General features: G+C 46.0%; 2 protein-coding genes across 2 annotated transcripts in view; one reads left to right on the top strand and one right to left on the bottom strand.

Moving 5' to 3' along the window:
• Positions 1–7,195, top strand: part of LOC137332461 (NEDD8 ultimate buster 1-like) — a 117,924-nt gene extending 110,729 nt beyond the window's left edge. The window contains exon 14 of the mRNA XM_067996326.1: positions 7,189–7,195. Within this exon, the coding sequence (XP_067852427.1) occupies positions 7,189–7,195 (7 nt within the window). The remainder of the gene's footprint in view (positions 1–7,188) is intronic.
• crygn2 (crystallin, gamma N2) lies at positions 7,174–12,418 on the bottom strand. Its single transcript, XM_067996312.1, has 4 exons — positions 12,398–12,418; positions 9,757–10,005; positions 8,485–8,630; positions 7,174–7,380 (listed from the first exon to the last, which is right to left on the bottom strand). Exons 1-4 carry the CDS (start codon positions 12,416–12,418, stop codon positions 7,245–7,247), a joined length of 552 nt encoding a protein of 183 aa, XP_067852413.1. The 3' UTR covers positions 7,174–7,244.
• Positions 12,419–16,503: the final 4,085 nt, after the last annotated feature.

Genomic DNA, 16,503 nt, shown 5'->3' with positions numbered 1-16,503 from the left:
CTTCTCTTTTCTGGAGAAAAGAGGCCCAGCCGCTCCCTGAAATGGGTGATTAGTTAATCCAAGGGGTTTCTTTTTTCAGTTTCAAGTCACTGAGCAGCACTGGGAGAAGCCTGTGAGTAAAGTGACTGACTATCCAAACCAGACTGATGCCAGTCATTGGAGATGGAACATTTTCTATTTTTTTGCAGCCAGCGTCAACTTCAAATGCTCTGAGGTAGATTTTCACTTTCAGCAGAGGCTGAAAACTGACAGTATCGGAAGTCAATGGACAGAGAAATCGGACAGGGCACATGACAGGCAGCCGGTTTTTGGACACCTCCTCAAATGAAAATCCACCCCCCTCCATCAAGTATCGTACACTTCAGATACGGCATAAAGCTTCCGTTACACGGCCCCAACAACCCACCTTAATCCCAGCCTCAGCAGAGCACCAGTGTGACAGGTTCATTTCTCACATTGGCTGTGGATTTACATTCTCCAGTTGCTGGATTGAGTCTGCTGTAGCACCAGCGTTCTGGGCATTTTTAGGAATCATATTTTAAATCCAATACCCCAAGAAAGAACTGTACTGTTTGGAAAGCTTGTGGGAGTGGCTTAGAGAACAGGATTGACTGGCAGGAGTTTCGAGCCAGGCTCACCTGACTAAGGGGCATTCATATCCAAACGGACATTTCACACTGACGGGCTGGGTGGAAGGGAACCCAGGCCGATTGACGTTATCACCATTTAACATAATTACTGGGAACAATATCCCGAGAGGTAACTCAGAGACACTCAGTCTCCTGATGGAAGGCAGGAGATGGCCGGGCCATTGTCTTCCAGGAGAGAAGCCAGAAGATCAGTTTGAGATCGAAACCCATTACCTGCTAATGGGGGCCATCAACTCAGGAAACGACAGACACCCAGTAATCAGCACCCATTGTCTCTCCAGGTGCAAGGCCTGGGAGCGGGAAAACGAAACAGCATTTTTCACAAAGATCTCAAAGGTTATGAGTCACTCCAGGCCACGGGGCGGGGCGGGGGTGTCAGACAGATCACCTGAGTCAATACATCGGGCTGGACTCTGCTCTCAGCATCAATCTACAGTGAGTCTCCCGAGTGGGGCTCGGCTCGATTCAATAGAACACCGCCAGAAGCTGAGCGCTGCTCTTCATCCCTCATCAACGGACCTCGACTCAAACTAGAACTTGGATACTGCGTCGGCGGTACGGAACCAGGAGCGAGACGTGGAGGAAGAGGCTGGAAGCAAGACAACGGGCAATCGGGGTGAGCGTACTGCCTGCGCCTACACAAGACCACTTAGCTGTGTGAGGGGGTGATTGTAAGTCCCAACCAAACCTTAGAGGGTTTTAGTGCTGGGTGGGGGGGGTGTCCTGTGTTAGTTATTTCACGGGAGGGTTCTCTTATTAGCCCGTGGTAATTTAGCACTGTCGGGCTTATTGGACAAACCAGGGTTGTACGGTTTGTACTGTTCACGAGTGTTATTGTTAATCTTATTAAACACAATCCCGTTGAGCCCGAAAACGTGTGTCCGAGTCTGATCTGTCCTTATAATCCCTAACGTTCCAGAACTTATAGTAAGAGGTGTGTTTTCGGTACGCCCGAGAAAACCACTTACACTGCCCACCATTTTTTCACTTAGAGCCCTTACAGTAGTAGAGAAAGAGAGAGAGGGAGAATGAGAGAGAAAGAGAGAATTCATCCTGTCAACGCAGGTCAGAGAGGTGAAGGACAGTATTGTAATCCATTGCGTCACTGGTTTACATATGCGTCAGCTGTGGCTCAGTTGGTAACACTCTCACCTCTGAGTCAGAATGTGGTGGGTTCAGAGTCCCACTCCAGAGACTTGAGCGCATAACCCAGGCTGACACTTCAGTGTGGTACTGAGGGAGTGCTACACTGTTAGAAATGAAACATTAAACCAAGGTCCCCTCTCAGGTGGACGTAAAAAATCCTATGGCACTATTTTGAAGAAGAGCAGGGGAGTTTGTCCTGGTCAATATTTATCCCTCAACCAACATCACAAAAACAGATTATCTGGTCATTATCTCATTGCTGTTTGTGAGACCTTGCTGTGCGCAAAGTGGCTGTCACGTTTCCTACATTACAACAGTGACTACACTTTAAAAGTACTTCATTGTTTGTAACGTGCTTTGGGACATCCCGAGGTCGTGAAAGAAGCTATATAAATGCAAGTCTATCTTTCATCTTCTTCCTACTGATATAAAATTATCAATGGTCGTTATCCACTTTTGCCATCTTGTGGCCAGTGAGTAACATTGTTAGTGATTGCCATTCAGATCATAAAGTGAGATCACACGATGCCTATGTTTGAGGAAGACCATTCAGCCCATCTTAATTGATCCATCCAGAACAACCCTACACTCCCTCCATTGCTGCATTTAATTGTTTCTTAAATGATTCCAGGGTATTTTCCCCCACCGTTCTACCTGGCAGTCCATTCCAAGTGTTGATCACTCTCTGCTAGAATAACTTCCTTATATCAGTCCCAAAGTTCCATTTACAAATTTGAACTTTCACCCCCTTGTCCTACTCCTACTGTTTAATTTAAAGAAGTTATCCAGATTAACCTTTTCCATACCATTTACAATCTTATAAACCTTAATGACATCACTTCTTTCACACCTTCATTCCAGGATTAAAAGCCCAAATCTTCCCCAGTCTTTCCTGATAACTCAGATCTCTAACATTAGGGACCAGTCTCACCGATGCTCAGTTTGGGTTCTGCCAGGACCACTCGGCTCCAGACCTCATTACAGCCTGGGTCCAAACATGGACAAAAGAGCTGAATTCCAGAGGTGAGGTGAGAGTGACTGCCCTTGACATCAAGGCAGCACTTGACCGAGTGTGGCACCAAGGAGCCCTAGTAAAATTGAAGTCAATGGGAATCAGGGGGAAAACTCTCCAGTGGCTGGAGTCATACCAGCACAAAGGAAGATGGTAGTGGTTGTTGGAGGCCAATCATCTCAGCCTCAGGGCATTGCTACAGGAGTTCCTCAGGGTGGTGTCCTTGGCTCAACCATCTTCAGCTGCTTCATCAATGACCTTCCCTCCATCATAAGGTCAGAAATGGGAATATTTGCTGATGATTGCACAGTATTCAGTTCCATTCGCAACCCCTCAGATAATGAAGCAGTCTATGCTCGCATGCAACAAGACCTGGACAACATCCAGGCTTGGGCTGATAAGTGGCAAGTAACATTCGCGCCAGACAAGTGCTAGGCAATGACCATCTCCAACAAGAGAGAGTCTAACCACCTCCCCTTGACATTCAGCGGCATTACCATCGCCGAATCCCCCACCATCAACATCCTGGGGGTCACCATTGACCAGAAACTTACCTGACCAGCCACATAAATACTGTGGCTACAAGAGCAGGTCAGAGGCTGGGTATTCTGCGGTGAGTGACTCACCTCCTGACTCCCCAAAACCTTTCCACCATCTACAAGGCACAAGTCAGGAGTGTGATGGAATACTCTCCACTTGCCTGAATGAGTGCAGCTCCAACAACACTCAAGAAGCTCGACACCATCCAGGACAGGGCAGCCCGCTTGATTGGCACCCAATCCACCACCCTAAACATTCATTCCCTTCACCACCGGCGCACAGTGGCTGCAGTGTATACCATCCACAGGGTGCACTGCAGCAACTCGCCAAGGCTTCTTCGACAGCACCTCCCAAACCCGCGACCTTTACCACCTAATAAGACAAAGGCAGTAAGCACATGGGAACAACACTACCTGCACATTCCCCTCCAAGTCACACACCATCATGACTTGGAAATATATCGCCGTTCCTTCATCGTCGCTGGGTCGAAATCCTGGAACTCCCTTCCTAACAGCACTGTGGGAGAACCTTCACCACACGGATTGCAGCGGTTCAAGAAGGCGGCTCACCACCATCTTCTCAAGCACAATTAAGGATGGGCAATAAATGCTGGCCTTGCCAGCGATGCCCACATCCCATGAACAAATAAAAAAAATGACTCTCCTCCGCATTGTATCCCAGCACTTGAATCTCACTCTTATTTCTAGGGAACTAGATCTGGACACAATAATCCAGGTGCAGTTTTTTTACCTGTTTCTTGCAACGGTGAACCTACAAAAACACACTCGAAGGTTCAAAGCTAAAATCCTTGCTACCGAGGGTTGCCAACCCTCCAGGATTGTCCTGGAGTCTCCAGGAATTGAAGATTAATCTCCAGCACACTGCTGTGAGCAACACCTGGGAAAGAAAAATCATAGTGGCATTAAAAAAAATTGTGCTTTTTTTTCATTTAATTTGAACAATTTCTTTTATTAATTGTACAAATATAGGAGATGGGGAAAACAAGGCTGTTTGACTGACAGTCAAGATTAATCCAATTGGGTAACAAAGAGCCATTTCCCTTTCCAATTAGTGTGGGAAGGCAGTGCGCCTGGAGGATGGATCAATGGCGGAGTGTGGGGGCAGGACTGTTCAAGGCAGGAGGTCATGTGATGAAACCTCCAGGAATACACCCAACCAGAGTTGGCGACTCTCTTGGTACCATATCTTAAGATTTAATTACAACAAGTCTTAAATATGAGAGCTTGTGGGACTCATAGGCCCAAATGACAAGGAAACCTGTGAGAGGTAAGGCTCTATATCTTACCATTTTATATCCCCTATCTTGACAAACATAAGCAAAACCAAGACCCCGGAGGAGAGCGGATATTACATCTACAGACTGAGGGTCACCACCCTGAAATAATAGACCTGAGTAGAAAGACATCAGCTGCCAGTCCCCCAAGAATCCTCATTGTAAATGTGATCCAAGTTTTCCAAGGCTTGATGTCCAATCATAAAATGAAGATTAGAAAAATTTAGTCCAACTAACTTTTAAACATTGTCATGCACTTTTTTTTTCATGATGTTGGTTGAGGGATAAATATTGGTCAGGACACCTGGGAGAACTCCCTCGCTCTTCTTCGAAATAGTGCCATGGGATCTTTTACGTCCATTTGAGGAGGAAAGGTCCTCGGTTTAACGCCTCATCCAAAAGATGACAACTCCAACAGTGCAGCACTCCCTCATTACTGCACTGGAGCGTCAGCCTAGATTTTATGCTTTACCATCACAGGCTGACATTTTGGATCTGTACAGGTTAACACTCTGGATCTGTACAGGTTAATATTGTGGATCTGTACAGGTTAACACTCTGGATCTGTACAGGTTAATATTGTGGATCTGTACAGGTTAACACTCTGGATCTGTACAGGTTAATATTGTGGATCTGTACAGGTTAACATTGTGGATCTGTACAGGTTAATATTGTGGATCTGTACAGGTTAATATTGTGGATCTGTACAGGTTAACACTCTGGATCTGTACAGGTTAATATTGTGGATCTGTACAGGTTAATATTTTGGATCTGTACAGGTTAATATTGTGGATATGTACAGGTTAATATTGTGGATCTGTACAGGTTAATATTGTGGATCTGTACAGGTTAACACTTTGGATCTGTACAGGTTAATATTGTGGATCTGTACAGGTTAATATTGTGGATCTGTACAGGTTAATATTGTGGATCTGTACAGGTTAATATTGTGGATCTGTACAGGTTAACATTGTGGATCTGTACAGGTTAACATTGTGGATCTGTACAGGTTAACATGGTGGATCTGTACAGGTTAATATTGTGGATCTGTACAGGTTAACATTGTGGATCTGTACAGGTTAATATTGTGGATCTGTACAGGTTAACATGGTGGATCTGTACAGGTTAATATTGTGGATCTGTACAGGTTAACATGGTGGATCTGTACAGGTTAATATTGTGGATCTGTACAGGTTAATATTGTGGATCTGTACAGGTTAATATTGTGGATCTGTACAGGTTAACATGGTGGATCTGTACAGGTTAATATTGTGGATCTGTACAGGTTAATATTGTGGATCTGTACAGGTTAACATGGTGGATCTGTACAGGTTAATATTGTGGATCTGTACAGGTTAATATTGTGGATCTGTACAGGTTAATATTGTGGATCTGTACAGGTTAATATTGTGGATCTGTACCCTTCATCTGACTGAAGGTTAGAGGTCAGGTTGGAACAATAGCATGAAACGGAGGAAGGAGAGAACCAACAGATTCACCAGTGGCAGAGAGGGAGATCATGTGTTAAACGACCTGCAAACTGTTAAGTAAATAAACATTAAGTTAGTCATGTAAAAGATATGATGTGGAGATGCCGGTGATGGACTGGGGTTGACAATTGTAAACAATTTTACAACACCAAGTTATAGTCCAGCAAACGATTTTCACATCGTTCACCTGACGAAGGAGGAAGCCTCCGAAAGCTTGTGAATTTAAAATAAAATTGCTGGACTATAACTTGGTGTTGTAAAATTGTTTACAAATGTAAAAGATAATTGCAGACAGACAGAAAGGACAAAAGAATGTACAAGCAGTGGGGGTAGGGGAGGGTTGAAGGGACACAGGAGAGGTTCCAGTACAATAAAAGCATGAGAAGTAAAGAAACAATAAAGAGATTCTTTTTCAAAAGCTGCAGACAGCAGAAATGAAATGGAAATGCAAGTGAAGCTCAGAAGATCCACCAGTTGCTGAAAGAGACGAAGGGTCCACACCAAGAGCCGAGACCCCCACCCCCGCCCCTGTCAGCACCGTGCTCTAACAAAGGATCTCCGACCCACGTGTCAACTCTCCTCCCCTCCCCCCTGGACACCGACTGACCCTCCCCACATCACCAGTACCCACAGTTGTGAAGAGAGCAGAGTTTGTAGGTAAGGCCTGAAATTACTAAAGTTAATGTTCAGACTAGAGGGTTGGGGTGCGCCCAGCCGAAAGATGTGGAACTTCTAAAACCTTGAACCTACCTCTTTGACCAAGTTTTTGGTCACCTGTCCTAATACCTCCTCATGTGGCTCGGCGTCAAATTTCGTTTGATAAATCGCTCCTGTGAAGCGCCTTGGGACATTTGACTACGGTAAAGGCGCTATATAAATGCAATTGTTGTTGTTCTTGAATCTCGAGTCGAGCTTCGTTACATCTCCATGTGTGGCATAAAACAAGATTTCACCCTACATGTGAGGCCTAATCTTTAATCTAGTGATTGAAATAGAATCACAGAACACACACTGCCATGAATCATTTTTTTTTTGAACGTTTTATTCACTTTGCAGTTTTTGATGTCGACGGTCTAGGTTTGATCTTGATGGAAGGAAGGGTTTGTGCCTCGCTAGAAGTAGTTCACCACTCTTCGGATGGACTGGATGTTGCCGGTTTGCCCCTGCCACTCTGTGTGGGAACGGTAGTATCCTCGTTCTATTATATACATCCTGCCACGGTAGTTGGGCTCTTCATATAAAACCCAGCTTAGGATTAGAGGGGGAAAATGGCAAATAATTAAACAGATGCAACAACTGCCACCATTAAATCATCGACGTCAAAACTGGTGGCGGGAGCAACGATTGCAAAGAGACAATTGATTGGGTCAGCAATGAAATTGCAACCTGCTATTTCAAGCTCTGGGGTGACTCATAAGGTATCAAAAAGGGGATTTAAAAATCATTAGGTAAGGGTCTCAAGGGATATGGATCAAAGGCAGGTGAATGGAGTTGAGGTGCTGATCAGCCGTGATCTAATAAAATGGTGGAACATGCTCGAGGGGTTGAATGGCCTACTTGTGTTCCTGTTCTAAGGCGCGGTCCCTGGACTGGGCTGAGTTGGGCAGGTTTCCGCTCCTCGTATCTTCCCCTCGATATTGTGCACTGGGGGTTAGGGGAGGGGAGCATTTCTTAAGCCCACTCCTGTTATGCCCAGGGGCAACTTTGGAGGTGTTTCTGGGGCCGGTCCTGGGATACCCCGTGAATTCTGCCTAGTTTGTCCGTGATAGGCCCAGGCGGGGGCTACACTTGCTGAGGGCTATGGGTCCCGTTAGGGGCCCAGTGAAGGTCCATGCAACTTATAGGGAATTGATTCCAAGGGGGCTCGATTATAGTCGAAGAGACGGCCAGAGGGTCTGGTAAGAAGATTTAGAAAGGTTTTTTCTACTCTCGTCTTTGGCCCGATAAGAATCCTGGGTGGCCCCCTCTCGGAACGGCAGGGTGGCACTCCGAGATATGCCACCTCATGGGGGTGGGTTACCTCTGTAGCACCTCTACAGGCACAGGGTGTGCACTCGCTGAATATTTAAATGACCCCATTCCCTGGGATTAGTGCCGGGGTCACCAGTTGCCCAAAGTGGCAGTCCCACTCTGTTGCACTTTCACCCCTTCGATAGGATCCATCAAAGTTTTAGGCTACTGTCTTTAAGAAAGAAGACAAGGCAAATAGGAGGAAAATTTACTACATTGAGGTCACACCAGTCTATGACTTTTTTTTTTACATTTTCCAAGAAATTACAAAAAGATCATGAGTTACCAAATATAGAATACACTTTTAATTCACGTCAAGCCGGCAGAGAGGCCTATACTTACGCTCCGTCGCCATGAACCCTGATGGAGTTGACACAGGTCTTGTTCCAGCCTCTGCCCTGAAGGAATGGACAATCCTCACAGAACTCCATACACTGGCCATTGAAGTCGCAGTTTTCGAACAGCTCTATTCTGTAATGTTCACCGTGCTGAAAGAACAGGTCAGAAGTAAAGGATCAGCGGGAGTCGCTCCTCGGTACATTCCTGCCAATTAATCCTGCAAAATTCCCCGTGCCCGTGCTGACTGGGGCCTGGGCTCAAGCGTGCCAAAGATAAGAATAGGAATAGACCACCTGGGCAGGTCAAGACCAAAGCCCCACCATTTTGTTAGCCTTGGCAACTCTTTATTTTAATTCCCCATTTTTTAGCAAACTGGTTTGTTTGCATTCAGCAACAACAACTTGCATTTATATAGCGCCTTTAATGTAGAAAAGATGTCCCAAGGCACTTCATAGAGGTATAAAGAAAGAAATTAATGCCAAGCCAAAGAAAGACTTATTAAGAGATAAAACCCCAAAGAGTTGGGTTTTAAGAAGCGTCTTAAAGAGGAGAGGTGGAGAGGCTGAGGGGTTTAGGGAGGGAATTCCAGAATGGGGCCTAGACGGCCAAAGGCACGGCTGCTAATAGTGGGGCAAAAAGAGGGGGGTGAACAAAAGGCCTGAGTCAGAGGGAAGGAGAGTTCTAGGAGAGTTTTAGGGCTGGAGGAGGGTACAGAGGTAAAAGTAAAAAATAAACTACAGCTTACCTACTGTAAACCTGATCAGAGAGCATCGAATTTTTTCAGTGGATAACAGAGTCCATGGAAGTTCCACTCTGGATTCACAACACTCTCATACCCCACCTTGATAAAACTTCATGGGGGAGGTGGAGAAACAACCACATGTAAAATATATAAATTTGGGGGGGGGCGAGGGGCTGTAGCTTCATTCTGGATGAATATCCTAGAATGGGCTGAATAGCCACTCGCAAAATCCTTGGAACTCCCTACTTAACAGCACTGTGGGAGAACCTTCACCACACGGGCCGCAACGTTCAAGAAGGCGGCTCACCACCACCGTCTCAAGAGGAACCAGAGGATGGGCAATAAATGCCGGCCTTGCTAGCGATGCCCGAATCCCCAGAATGGATAAAGAAATAATCTATATTGCTCTGCGATCCTGCGCTGAACCTTCTCAACAACAGACTGCGCTGAAGTCCACCCGTGCAGGCCGGCAGCGTCGGCCCCTTGGGGATGGCCGCTCCTTTATTTAAGCGATTGGCGGTTTTCTAACATACCATTTTGACGGGTCTGCAGGATCCCATGTGGTCATTGTGGGCGTTCCATCGGTGAAATTCGGGGTACTCTCCTCGCTCCAGGATGTACTGATGCCCTTTGAAATCGGGGTGGTCGTAGCAGATCCAGGCACTGCTCTCCACCCTGATGGAGTTCACTCTGCTCATGAATCCCCTGTCCTGGAAGTTGTCGCAGTCCCCGCACACCTCCAGCTTTCTGCCGGTGAAACATTTTCCCTCGTAGAAAATGATCTGATGGAGGAAAGAGCACAAACGTCTCAACTAATGTCCTAGTCAGTTAACAAGTAACATGAAATCCAAAGCAAACTTGTGGTCTTTCAAGCTAACTAGATAGAGACTGAAGCTTCATCTAAAATTTTCTTAAAACATTTTTCTCTTGAAGGCTCTGTTCCTCAGCCAGTTTCACAGCCAAATCCCACTTTTCGTCTGCGAGCCTAAATAGTGAGCATTAAAGATAAAAAGGAAGAGCTTGCATTTATATAGCGCCTGTCACAACCTCAGACCGTCCCAAATTGGACGTCATTTACAGCCAATGAAGTACTTTTGAAGTGGATTCACTGCTGTCATCTAGGAAACGTGGCAACCCAAATTGCACACAGCAAGATCCCACAAACAGCATTGAGATGACCAGATAATCTATTTTTTTTTAGTGATGTTGGTTGAGGGGTAAATATTGTCCAGTGCACCGAGGAGGACTCTCGTGCTCTTCTCCGAAATAGTGCCATGGGATCCTTTACGTCCAATTGCAAGGGCAGACAGGACCTCGGTTTAACGTCTCATCCAAAAGTCGGCATTATCCAACAATGCAGTACTCCCTCAGATACTGCACTGGGAGTATCAGCCTGGATGATACGCCCAGGTCGACTTGAGTGGGACTTGAACCCACAACCTTCAGACTACAAAAGATGAGTGTGCTACCCACTGAACCACAGTATTCAACTCTGGGGGCAGCACAGGCAAGCCTGACTCTTCATCACCAGACATCAAAACGTGTTCACTTTCCAGCAGCATTTAAAGAGAACTCGGTCTGACATTTCCCTGCTCTAGCCCAACAACAGCGAGGTCAACTGTAATACTAACCCCCCACCCCCACCCCCGCCGGCTCTGAGCTCATCACTCAATACAGGACTCCCACTGCAGTACACTTGTGTGGACATTATGATCAGGCTTGGCTGTGATGCTCCTGTAGTTGAATAGGATCACACATGAAGAAAGGGTGACAGGCCGGTCCAGTTGCCTTTCTTTGCCATTTCTGACATTTTAATAACCAATAAATAAAAGGAAATGAAGAAAACACTTTTTTTAAATGATTTTTCTCCCAGGTGTTGCTCCTGGAGATTAATCTTCAATTCCCGGAGACTCCAGGGCAATCCTGGAGGATTGGCAGCCCTGGGTGGGGGGTGGGTCAAAGTCCACATTTGGCCGACTTTGGACAGATCGGCCAGAAGGATGTCCTCCAATCCCCCGCTGCCGCGTTCATGTCACACTCAAAGCGGCCACACGAAAGCGATCGAGAATTTCAAAGTTAAGCGAGTAAATTATTTGCAGTCAGTTTTGGCCCCAGTTCTGACGTACAAAATTGGCCGACCTCAAAGTGACTGGGGGAATGGGGGAGCAGTCATGATCACTCCTGACCCCTCTCCCCCTCCCCAATTGGCTCTGCCACCGGAGAGAAGAGGGAAGAAAATTGGAGTAAATCTTAGGCGACAAAAGAAAACAATTTCTACAACGACTAAACATGTATGAGGGGTGCGATTGAGACCTGCATGTGCTAGTATTTGAATATAAATCCACGTTTAGTAACGAGCTCATGTTAAGCTCCCTAATAACAGAATGAGCACTTATGCAAGGGTTATTTTTATAACTACAGTCGGTTCCTATTCCAAGTAAGTTCAGCTTGCCTCAAATATCATGTCATATATTGACCTTTTCACTCTTACTAAACGACGGCAGATTTGAAACATGGGAATAAATCAGACACAAGCTTCTAAGTCTACGAGGAACGGCACAGTCATTTCACCATATAGTTAGCTAACTCCATTCAGCAAAAGCTGAGGAACACAATAAAAGAGGAATATCACCTCGCTGAAATCAAAACCAAACTTGATGTCATCTAACCACTACTGTACTTGATTATTCCTCTCTTCCTTCCCCATTCTTTTTACCCTCGGTGCTAGAAAAAAAAGAACTGGAATTTATATAGCGCCTTTCACGACCTCAGGACTTCCCAAAGCGCTTCACAGCCAATGAAGTACTTTTGAAGTGTAGTCGCCGTAGGAAACGCGGCAGCCATTTTGCGCACAGCAAGGCCCGACAAACAGCAATTTGCTAATGACCAGACCATCTGTTTTAAGTTCAGTGAAGCTGGTTGAGGAATCAACACTGGCTCTTCTTCGAAATAGTGCCGCGGGATCTTTGACGTCCACCTGAGAGGGATGACATCTCATCCAAAAGTCGGCACCTCCGGCAGCGCAGCACTCCCTCAGTACTGCACTGGGAGTGTCGGCCTAGATTTTTGTGTTCAAGTCTCTGGAGTGGGACTTGAATGGAGTAGATTGGGAGTAGACTATACTTATAAACAACATTATTTTTTATATAAAAAGTGAAATTGTTGGCCACTCACCTTGCCAGAATACTGTGACATGTTGCTACTGGATTTTGTCCAACCAAACTAAATGCCAGAATGCTTTGACACTGGAGAAAAATTGGACACCCCAATATATACCACTGAGGCTGGGAGCCGCCCATCTCTCGCGAGGATTCTTCGTCAATAGAACTGCAACAGGGGGCTGAAAAGTTTTTGCTTCACTCACAAAACCATTTGGAATGGGTTCTGCTGACTTCGGGCCTTTGCGGTTAATGCAGGCGGTCCAACAAAAGATTTGCTCGGAGGGATTATCAAGGATTAGCGGCCTTCATTCAGTGCATTTAATTTGCTGGCGAGAGCTGCTGTTGGACTGAATCAGGGAGGTATTGGGACGTGCCAGAATTTGAAAGAGTAAGTGTAATCTGTGTGTGTAAAAAAAAAAGGTAGGATGATAACATTCGTACAGTAGAACTGGTACATAAGAGGTCTGTTTGTCACAAATACATTGAGAGCGGCTCTTTAAAAATGTCCCAAGGTGCCTCACAGAGGCGTAACCGGACAAAAATGGATCGAAGGAAGGAGATGTGAGGCGGGGGTGAACAAAAAGCCTGGTCAAAGAGGTGGAATTTTAAGGAGGGATTAAAGGAGGAGAGGGAGGTGGAGAGATGGAGGAGTTGAGGGGCCGTCGAAAGTGGGGCGGAGAGACAGGGGGATGCACAAGAGGACAGGGTCAGAGGAAAGGAGAGTTCTGGGAGGGGTGTAGGGCTGGAGGAGGTTACAGAGATAAAAAAAAATAAAAGACTAAACTACATCAAAAACTTGCATTTATATTGAGCTTTTATTGCCTCAATACGTCCCAAAACACTTCACAAAACTAGGGGAGTGGATCGCTAGCAAAGCTTAGGAAAAGAGTTAGGGGAGGTGGCTGAAGGTAGGGGAGGAGAGATAGATTTTGAGGAAATTGCTTGTAGAATCATAGCATTTTACGCACAAAAACAGGCCATCCAGCCCATCAATGTGCTTTGCTGTTTTTCCTACTGTCATGCTTGCTCCTACGTTCTTTGCTCTGTAATATTTCCCTTTTCAAACAATCATCTAATTTCCTTTTTAAAAGAATCTATGGACTCTGCTTCAGCAATGGTTTGTGGCAGTTAATTCACATTCTAACCACCCTCTCTGCTGGGGGAGGATGGGATTGGGACGGGGGGAAGGCTTGAGACCAGCTCCAACCCCCTCTCCAAGTGCCACTATTAATGCCCAGCTTGTAGGAGGTGAATGAGAACTGGTGTGAGTCAATGTTCCTCCTCCTTCAGTGGGGAAGTGCCTCCTTACGATGGCATGTGGAACGTATCAGGAGCAGATCCACAGCTTATCATTTCCGTAGTGCAAAACATGCCCTACAAAATGCCACAAAAAAAAACAGAGCATCAACACGCTGCCCTTCCAGGAAAGATCTAGCTCCTGAACGGAAACTGGACAACCTGAGATGCTACAACAGAGACAACTTCTAGTTAACTCTGACAAAATCAAATGCTTTCTTTTAATGGTGAGACTTTTTTTTTTGCGAAGCTATTTTGTTCCCTTCCACTTTTTTGGGGAACATTCGTGCCGAGTATCAACTTCAGTCGAGAGGGCGTGAGGATAGATGATCTGCTCCCGATCTCCGCCAATGTCATTGCAAATCTGACCGCTATAAAACGCCCAACAGCACCATGCAAAGGCTCTCCTTTCAATTCCTCCATCGCCTGTGGGGAGGTTGCATAGTGGTTATGTTGCTGGACTAATAATCCAGTCAGGCCTGGACTAATAATCCAGAATTATAAGTTCCAAACACTCCCACAACAGCTGGTGAATTTAATTAATTAAATAAAATCTGGGGGGAAAAAAACTAGTATCAGTAATGGTGGCCATGAAACTACCAGATTGTCATTAATAAACCCATCTGGTTCACTAATGCCCTTTAGGGAACAAAACCTGCTGTCCTGGCCTGCATGTGACTCCAGACCCACAGCAATGTGGTTGATTCTTAATGGCCTAGCAAGCCACTCTGTTGTACAATCTCACTACAAACAAGTCACCACACAGACTTTTTAAAAATTTGTTCATGGGATGTGGGCGTCGCTGGCGAGGCCAGCATTTATTGCCCATCCCTAATTGCCCTTGAGAAGGTGGTGGTGAGCCACCTTCTTGAACCGCTGCAGTCCGTGTGGTGAAGGTTCTCCCGCAGTGCTGTTAGGTAGGGAGTTCCAGGATTTTGACCCAGCGACGATGAAGGAACGGTGATATATTTCCAAGTCGGGATGTTGTGTGACTTGGAGGGGAACGTGCAGGTGGTGTTGTTCCCATGTGCCTGCTGCCCTTCTTCTTCTAGGTGGCAGAGGTCGCGGGTTTGTGAGGTGCTGTCGATGAAGCCTTGGTGAGTTGCTGCAGTGCATCCTGTGGATGGTATACACTGCAGCCACGGTGCGCCGGTGGTGAAGGGAGTGAATGTTTAGGGTGGTGGATGGGGTGCCATCAAGCGGGCTGCTTTGTCCTGGATAGTGTCGAGCTTCTTGAGTGTTATTGGAGCTGCACTCATCCACGCAAGTGGAGAGTATTCCATCACACTCCTGACTTGTGCCTTGAAGATGGAAAGGTTTGCGGGAGTCACGAGGTGAGTCACTCACCGCAGAATACCCAGCCTCTGACCTGCTCTTGTAGCCACAGTATTTATATGGCTGGTCCAGTTAAGTTTCTGGTCAATGGTGACCCCCAGGATGTTGATGGTGGGGGAGTCGGCGATGGTAATGCCGTTGAATGTCAAAGGGAGGTGGTTAGACTCTCTCGTCTTGGAGATGGTCATTGCCTGGCACTTGTCTGGCGCGAATGTTACTTGCCACTTATCAGCCCAAGCCTGGATGTTGTCCAGGTCTTGCTGCATGCGGGCACGGACTGCTTCATTATCTGAGGCCACTTGGTGTGGAAATTGAGTCACGTAATAGGCCAGTCCGGGTAAGGACGGCAGGTTTCCTTCCCTAAAGGACATTAGTGAACCAGTTGGGTTTTCACGACAATCTGGACAAGCTTCATCGTCATTTTTTTTACTGATACCAGCTTTTTATTCTCAGATTTTTTAAAAACTGAATTATAATTCTCAAATTGCCATGGTGGGGTTTACACTCACGATCTCTGGATTGTTGGTCCAAGCCTCTGGATTACTAGTCCAGTAACCATTATTCCTGTGTGGTCCTTGCCAGTGAGTGTCAGTAGGTTATTAAAACACAGAGAGCAACGCAGTTCAACCCAATCCAATCCTCACCAGTCATCTATACATGTACACTTCCCGCACTTACCATTGCACAATGATCAGGTGGGGGAACTTTGGTCAATATTCCCTGCCCCTCCCCAGCACTACTGTTGCTGCTACCCCTGGTTACCCACAACGTACGATTCAGAGGCAGAAGTGCTACCACTGAGCCACGGCTAAGCTGGGAGTAAGATGGTATCGATCTCTTCCTATGCATTATTCTATCTCTACATCGCATGTCCACCACTTAGTCACGGTATCACTGAAAATAAACCGGCATGTTATGAGCAGCCTTTTGGTCTGATGTGATGGTCTTTTTATTTTCTGAATATTATGAACCGACATTCATCCAGTGCAGTCATTGTGGTACTTGTGATGTTCTCAGTTGGAGTTCAGTGACTGAAGTCCATGTCGGCTCCTTTAATGGTCCAGTGGGTACGAGCAGTGATCATGACACCAAAGTATAAAGACCCGAAGGCCCCAGCTCTGATTCCTGCTCTGTCCTGACTTAGCTGATCTCAGCTGTAGTAATAATTATGATGCTACAGTTACCTCAACCTTGAAGGGGGGGGGGGGAACAGAACAGAATATATTGGATAGGATGTGTTTACATATATAATTATTAATTGGGATTTGGCCCTGGTGTAGAGATTATTTGATTAGGTGGTGTTTGCATAAGCTTTTGTTGGAGTTATTTGGTGGGTGAATGAGCCTTTTCTGTATTGTTGACATTTAAGGTGCAGCCTCAGTGAGAGAGGTGCCATGTTTGCAGCGAGTGGTGGCGAGAACAAACTCACAGCTGTTTGACTTATTTATAACCTTACAATGCCTTGTAGAATATTAACCGACAGGACAC

Source organism: Heptranchias perlo, chromosome 2, assembly GCF_035084215.1.
Source record: "Heptranchias perlo isolate sHepPer1 chromosome 2, sHepPer1.hap1, whole genome shotgun sequence".
Lineage (NCBI taxonomy): Eukaryota > Metazoa > Chordata > Chondrichthyes > Hexanchiformes > Hexanchidae > Heptranchias > Heptranchias perlo.
This window is presented reverse-complemented; position numbering and strand designations above follow the sequence as displayed.

Coding starts and splice junctions, on each gene's coding strand:
- crygn2 (XM_067996312.1), bottom strand. CDS start 12,418: ATGTCACAGTATTCTGGCAAG. Junction 10,006..12,397: donor TGTCACAGTATTCTGGCAAG/GTGAGTGGCCAA, acceptor TTCCTCCATCAG/ATCATTTTCTACGAGGGAAA. Junction 8,631..9,756: donor CCTGCAGACCCGTCAAAATG/GTATGTTAGAAA, acceptor CTGTTCTTTCAG/CACGGTGAACATTACAGAAT.